Source organism: Salvelinus alpinus, chromosome 16 (assembly GCF_045679555.1).
Source record: "Salvelinus alpinus chromosome 16, SLU_Salpinus.1, whole genome shotgun sequence".
Classification (NCBI taxonomy): domain Eukaryota; kingdom Metazoa; phylum Chordata; class Actinopteri; order Salmoniformes; family Salmonidae; genus Salvelinus; species Salvelinus alpinus.
In genome coordinates, this window is record NC_092101.1 from 9180112 (window position 1) to 9187793 (window position 7682).

The 7682-nt window shown below is 42.5% G+C and overlaps 2 protein-coding genes across 2 annotated transcripts; both read left to right on the forward strand.

Moving 5' to 3' along the window:
- Positions 1–439: 439 nt before the first annotated feature.
- Positions 440–3175, forward strand: dio1 (iodothyronine deiodinase 1). Its single transcript, XM_071344653.1, has 4 exons — positions 440–1021; positions 1142–1285; positions 1579–1778; positions 2353–3175. Exons 1-4 carry the CDS (start codon positions 682–684, stop codon positions 2416–2418), a joined length of 750 nt encoding a protein of 249 aa, XP_071200754.1. The 5' UTR covers positions 440–681; the 3' UTR covers positions 2419–3175.
- A 3170-nt stretch (positions 3176–6345) lies between these two features.
- LOC139541744 (dynein light chain Tctex-type 5-B-like) lies at positions 6346–7449 on the forward strand. The gene is made up of 3 exons (XM_071346712.1): positions 6346–6357; positions 6492–6563; positions 7084–7449. Exons 1-3 carry the CDS (start codon positions 6346–6348, stop codon positions 7447–7449), a joined length of 450 nt encoding a protein of 149 aa, XP_071202813.1.
- Positions 7450–7682: the final 233 nt, after the last annotated feature.

Consider the following 7682-nt stretch of genomic DNA (forward strand, 5'->3'; position numbering starts at 1 on the left):
GATTATGTAAAAAGGGTCTAAGCTATAACATATAGATGGGAAAAAAACACGAGTTTACATGTTTTTAGACAATTTGACAGCCTTGTTTGTAAGCTTTTGAATGATATAAAACTCAACCGTTTATTTTTTCCAGTGATAAAGACATGGATGCCTCGTGGTAGGGTGGGGTATCGGTATCACTTTCAGACAACTTCTACCATGGGCAAATAGTATGGAAAGTTATTGATATCAAATGGAACGACCCAAAATGCTACTGGTTGACGACAATAGGAGACATGAATATCAGTGATGTACGGCTGAGTAGTGACATCTAGTGGATGATTCAGTGTCTGGTCAACACACATACGCACTTCTTATTCCTAGTCCTAGAGATATAATTGTTAAGTGCGCTCACAAGGTGTAGTTTACGGTAAATTCAATCGTCAAAATTATCCAAAACGGATCTCAAATACCTGGATGGGCTAAAGCAGTATGGTGTAAAAAAATTGGGCCAAAATGTATTACAAAATTCTACTTTACTCTGTCAAATCGCATACATGTCAGGGGTAAAAGTAACATTTAGACAAAAGCCCACAAAGACGGTCGACGAGGAAGTGTTTGTTTGCACAACGTTCCACTCTGCCATAAAATAGGCTAGAAATCACGCATAGGCTATTGTTTCGCTGAGCACCAAAGAAAAAGATGATATTAATATGGAAATTGTTCATTTATCTGTCAATGCCATGTTTATTTTGCTTTGCGTTCATGCAATTTGTCTTTCTCACGCTTCTGAATTTGATTTCACGAAGCTTGACCAAGAAACTTATCTTAAAAATGGGCGAAAAGGTAACTATGACCCAGAATCCGAAGTTCAAGTATGAAGATTGGGGACCGACTTTTATGTCATGGAATTTTGTCAAGACCATCCTAGGGCACATGTGGACTAATGTCGGCCAAGAAGCTTTTGTGGGCAACAATGCTCCTGACTCACCAGTGATTACATTGGACGGCAAGATTACCAGTATCTACAACTATTTGAAAGGTGAGTAGACGATTGCTCGTGTGCAGTAAGTATAGTCAGTAGTATCATGCCAGTTATTTTATCAATTTCCTTTCTAAATACTAGGCTACTATAATGTTCTCTCTGTTTTTTGTCTGTCAGACAACAGACCACTGGTGTTGAGTTTTGGAAGTTGTACCTGACCCCCGTTCATGTATAAACTTTGCGAGTTCAAGCAACTCGTCAAGGACTTCAGCGATGTGGCAGACTTCCTGGTGGTCTACATTGCCGAGGCGCATTCAACAGGTGAATGATGTGGAGGTGGTCATTGGTCAAATATCCGGACACTTCCGCCTTTGCTCAATTAGCCTGGGAACGATGCTATTGGTCAAATTAATAGTACAAGACCATATAGACATATGTGATGATGGCTTTGTAATCTATCCTAAACCTGGAGAAATTATTATAATGCTAATTTAAGAATTAACTGATTGTGGCTTTTTATAAATCGGTTGTATTAAACTTTATAAGCTATATAGCCTAGGCTACACAAATATCAAGCCACTACAATCCTCACTGGGATTTTGTCTCTGCTTCAGATGGTTGGGTCTTTGCCAACAACTTTAACATTACTAAACACCGAAACCAGGAGGAGCGTCTGGCTGCAGCACAGTTCCTGGTCAAAGAGGACCCCCTGTGCCCCATCGTAGTGGATGAAATGAAAGACACCACAGCTAGTAAATATGGTGCTATTCCAGAGAGGCTGTATGTGCTGCAGGCAGGAAAGGTTGTTTATAAGGTAAGGACAGTTAAGAGTTAAGAAAAAAGGAAGTAGTAAAAAGACAACACATAGATCAAATGTCATTTTTTCTGCATAACAAAACTGATGGTGTGCAAAGGTCAACGAGAAATCAAGGTGCACTTCTTGTCTTGAGTTTTTGGAATCCTACCAAAGCATTCTTTGCTTTCTGGCTCACATGGACACATCCTGACTCAGTAGTTTTTCAGAATTATGGGAAAGGATATTTGGAACACAGTGAAGGCTGTTGAACTTCTGTTACACAGGTATTTTATTGTATTTTTATTTAACTAGGCAAGTCAGTTAACAACAAATTCTTATTTACAATGACGGCCTACCAAAAGGCAAAAGACCTTCTGCGGGGACAGGGCCTGGGATTAAAAATATATAAAGAATAAATAACAAATATAGGTACAACCATATCATACAAAGGTATAGGCCTATAAGACCTGTTAGGCACCTGAATCTCTCACTTTCTTTTGTGAGCCTCAAAGAGAGGAGTCTGTCACTCACAGTTCACCAATAAATCCACTTGTTGCTCCTGTCTAATCACCAGTCTTCTGTCTGTTACCAGGGAAAGATTGGACCAAGAGGCTACAGCCCTGAGGAGGTGCGCTCCTTCCTGGAGAAAATGAAGTAGGAAGAGGTGAATCACATCTGTCACTTTAAAACTCTGTTTTTCTGTTATTTTTTATTATCTTATCCCATGCCCATATTATTGTGTGTAATTCTGCTCTCTGGGATCCCAATTATTCACCTTTGAGTTTGGAGACTGACACACAGATCAAGCCTACGGCCTCTGTAACCCGATGAAGAGAAACATGGAGAGACACCATTCAATCAGAATGGGTGGGTTGATAAAACAAGGAATTTATCATAGGAAGTAAAGGTGGATGTTAATTCCGACTTTTTTTTATTCCAGGTTCAGGTCAGAGTTATTTTATTGTATTAACATAACTGCAATATCACAATATCATACCTTTCCAATGGCTGAATGTGAAACAAGCCCTTTGGCTGCTAGATTATCAATATATATGTCGTACTGGATCTTGTATTTGACATAACATTAAGAATTTTTTAAATGTAGGTAGGTCTATTTGATGTGTAATAGCCATATGGTAATTGCACTGGCATATCTGTAACCATTCTCTTGATACATTGTCTATGAATGTTCGTAAGTTACTTTGGGATACAACTGCTTTTTCCATGATGGTTACAGTGCAAACCTCTGGTCACTGTAATTTGATGAACTGAAAGCAGTTTTTTGCTAAATCATTTAGGAGCATTTAGAGCATGTGGTGATGAGGATATACCTGCTTATTAAAAACTCTTCATGAACTGATGTTGCCCTTGGGATCATTGTTTATAAATAAAATAAAAAATAAAATAAATTGTTACATGTTTTCATTATATGATTAATTGTTCCGAATTCTCACAAGATTATTGACTTCATACACTGAGTATACCAAACATTAGGAACACCTTCCTAAAATGAGTTGCCCTCAGAACAGCCTCTATTTGTCAGGGCATGGACTATACAAGGTGTCAGTCCTCGGCTGCTGGCACATGTTGACTCCAATGCTTCCCATAGTTGTGTCAAGTGGGCTGGATGACCTTTGGGTGGTGAACCATTGATGCACACAACTGTTGAGCGTGAAAAAACCAGCAGCATTGCAGTTCTTGACACACACCGGTGTGCCTGGCACCTACTACCATATCCCATTCTAAGGCACTTAAATCTTTGTTTTAAACAGCAACATCAATAAGGGATCACAGCTTTCACCTGGTCAGTATGTCATGGAAAGAGCAGGTGTTCTTAATGTTCTGTCAATTCAGTGTATCGTAACAGAAGACGAGACAAAGAAATTGTTCTCATCAGTCCATCTGCACATCACATGACTGTGCCTCACCTTGGACCTGTCCCAATGGCACCCTATTCCCTATATAGTGCACTATATGGGAATTGACTACCATTTTGGGACACAAGCCGCGCCTCACCTTGTTATTGAACAGGTCACCACCCAAGCAGTAAAAATAAATATTGCAGACGCCTGCCAGATCTAAAAACGCCTGGATAGGTGTTTAACATATCAGCTAACCACATCATATGATATAGGAATCTGATAGCCGACTGCACAGTCGATTACGTGGCATGCCACCATTCGTTAATGCAATACAATGTCGGCCTGGAACGGGACCAAGGCCACAAACAGAACAAAGACAGAAGGAACTTTGGCCCAGACATCCACCCATTTTTACAAGATAAATCAATAATCTGGCTCCATGCAGTGTATACTATTCCCATGACAGCCTCAGCTCGTAAGACATAAACACACAAATAAAAAAGCACAGTGGGAAAATCAAAGAGAAACCTGAGGCATCATAACTCAAGGTTATATGTGAATTACTAGGATACAGTGAACAAACTGTTTAGTGTTGCTACAACTTTCCAAACAATCTTGTGAGGAGGACCTAAGCCAGCGAGGGAGAGGTTGGTTGGCTCGTCCCCAGCCAGGCCACATCCTGTTGCAGTGGATGTGTCCCAAATCACATCCTATTTCCTTTATAGTGCACTGCTTTTGACCAGCTCCCTATGGGTCCTGGTCAAAAGTAGTGCATTGCAACAGGACTAGCGCGCCATTTGGGACGCGTAGAGTGAGGAAAAACGACTGGATTCACTGGAGCAGTTTAGGCCTAGTTCCTATTGTGAGGCAGGAGCCAACATGCTAGATGTCTGTCAGACCTCTTCCCCTATAAGACTGGCTGCATTTGAATCCAAAAATGTTGTATCCTTCCACACTGTTTCCCCCTTAGCAAATCTGAAATAACTAAATAGGTGAGAGCTATATGAAACTCTATAGGAGCTATATGAAGTTATTTCCTAATCCCCACAGCTATCCAGTGGTTGCAGAATCAGAGAGGAGAGAAGTGGGCAATAGCTGGGACAAGTGGATGAGCTTTCGGATTGGAATACAGCCCTGAGCATAGTAAAGTGATGGGCTTGCCCAGTGTGCAGAATAAATGCAGAGCCTTATATTGGTTTGCTGTAAATATTTTGTACAGTGACAGGAGCTTGGCAGTGCTGCAATGCAAGGTGAGGGGGGCTGAGTGGCAAAGGCAACCCACAGAAAGCACATAAGGGGGAGGGAACAGGTACGAGTGTAACGATTGCTCCTGTCCATTCCCCATTACAGCAGAGCCAACCTGGGCAGATAAGAGAAAGACCTCAGCAGAACCATCTATTCATCTGTAGTGGGTCACCGAGCTCTATCGGATCAGAGCTCAGGAGCTTAGCAGTGCTGCAATGCAAGGTGAGGGGGGCTGAGTGGCAAAGGCAACCCACAGAAAGCACATAAGGGGGAGGGAACAGGTACGAGTGTAACGATTGCTCCTGTCCATTCCCCATTACAGCAGAGCCAACCTGGGCAGGTAAGAGAAAAACCTCAGCAGAACCATCTATTCATCTGTAGTGGGTCACCGAGCTCTATCGGATCAGAGCTATGTTGCATTGTAAAACAAGACATTTTGTATAGTAGATATTGATTATTTGCTTAGCATCAATATCAGCTACATATTTAACAGTTTACAGTTGTTTAAAATTGAAATTATTTTCAAATGTGTGGTTTATGGGCAAAAAATATATAATGTGGTGTGGACATCATCACTTGTACTTACCACTACTGTTTAGAAATGGCAGCCAAGCACGCCAGAGGCAGCGAGGTTCCAGCCACTGCCTCAGTGAGAGAGAGCCAGGAGAAGAGCAGCAAAGCAGTAGAGGTACAACAAGGGACCATATAAACCTATAACTATTGTAACGGGGGACAACATTTTTTTATATTTTTTAACAGTACATGAGTGTTGCCTGGTCAATTTGGAATGTTTTCGTGTCCAGCCTTGAAACAGAAAGTACACAATGATGAATGTCTTCTCAGTATCTACTAGATGTTTATTATTCAAATGGTTACCACCAAATGGGGTGTCCACTGATCTTTTGTGTCTATATGTTAAATCACAGGTGTCAGGGGGAGCCCCTTCATTGCTCCGTAGGCTGTCGTCTAGGCCAGCTCCCAGCCAGGCTCATGCCCACACTAAACCCCAGGCCCTCTTCAGCCTGAAAGGGCTCGTCGCCACCCAGAAGTTCTCCAAGGCACTTAAGGTGGGGGCACAGTATTCCCTACATAGTGCACTACTTTTGACAAGGGCTCTGGTCAGAAGTAGCGCACTACATAGGCAATAGGTTGTACTTTGGGATGTAGTCAAGGTAAAGCCCCTCAAGGAGCCAGAGGACCCATTCAAACCAATGGGACATGTTCAGTAGGAAGAAAACATTTAAGAACAGAGTGAAACTGGGAAGTTCACTATGAATATAAACGCATGTTGATGCAAACTGTTTTGCAATGGTGTGCCCTACTGAACACGACCCAGTGTTTCTTATTGAATACCTAATTGAATCACTACAGTCTGCCTGTTAAGTATCTCTTTTTAGCTTTCACGTTGTATTAATTCGGATGAATAAATGATGGATATAGAACATAAGTAGACATTGGTCGTATTCACTGGGAACAAAATGGAAGCAACGGTATGGGACGACCTGAACTTGTCCTGTAAGAAACGCTCGTTTTTGTTTTCTGTATTTTGCTACGGTGTTCACTAATGAATATGACCCTGTTGTCATACTGGATCTCTGTTAAGTTTTTAATTGTGTGTACTCAGGAACGCATTGCACTGAAGATTGCAGTGAGGAACATCCCGGCAAGGAAACCTATTGTTATAGTCAATGAGCAGGTCAGATCAACACATTCATATAGCTACACACTAAAGTTGAACAGAACAGCCCTGATCTTTCACCAGTAGTCCAGCCACTTAGCCAACAGTTACCCCTCTCCCTGGCCTGGGCATCTCTCAGTCTAAAGTGGCTTCGTTTCATCTCATTTCCTTCATCTGCACTGATATAGAAGAAACCGGACAGACAAAAGCAAATTCCTGGTGGCCAACCGCCATGTTGCATTTACCTTTCCTCTGTTTTCAGAGCAGTGCCTATAAATGAGATAAATAAGACAATATAAATAAATAAGACAAAGGAATTTTAGACTTAAGACACATCCCTGGCTGTCTCTTCGGATTGAATCTCAATTTTAGGTCCTTGATTCCTCGTGTCTTCTCTCCTCACCTTCCCAAAGTGCATTGGAGGAGAACGGCAGAGGGGAGGAACCACAGATCTTGTCCTCCAATGCATTTGGAGAAGAAAGTGAGGAGGACTTGAGAAATCAAGGAAATATAATTGGGATTCACCTCTGCTCTTCAGGTGCCAGCGGGTTCAGCCCAGCCTGCCAAGAAGTTCCCCTGCGGCCTGGTCCATCAGATGCTGCAGGACTTCCTGTCATCTCGGCTGGAGGCGGTGGGTTATAGCGCCCCCTCCTGTGGTGGTCTGGTCAAGGCGCTGAGTGAGGAGGTGAAGGCTCTGGTGAGGACTGTGTGTCCTGACCGCTACCGGCTGGTGTGTACTGTGGCGCTAGGCCAGCTGGGTCCAGAGGGGCAGCAAGGATATGGAGGGCTGGTACTGGCTAGTCGTAGTCTCTGGGATCCCCATACAGACACCTGTGTTGCCCACACCTACCGGAGCCAAGAGATATTCTGTACTGCAAATGTGTTTGCTGTGTACTTCGAGTAAGGTAGAAGTTGACAAAGGCACTAATCCGATATGAAAGTGGTCCAAAAAAATTAAAAAGAGCTGTGACAGGGTATGCATCCCAAATGGCACCCTATTCCCTATATAGAGCTCTGGTCAAAAAATAGTGCACTATGGTCCCTAGTTGAAAGTAGTGCATTAAATAGGTTAAAGGGTGCCATTTGGGATGCAGTCTCTTGAACTAGAGGTCACCAGCACTAGTCACTTCCTGTCTG

Coding starts and splice junctions, on each gene's coding strand:
- LOC139541744 (XM_071346712.1), top strand. Junction 6,564..7,083: donor TTGTTATAGTCAATGAGCAG/GTCAGATCAACA, acceptor TCTGCTCTTCAG/GTGCCAGCGGGTTCAGCCCA.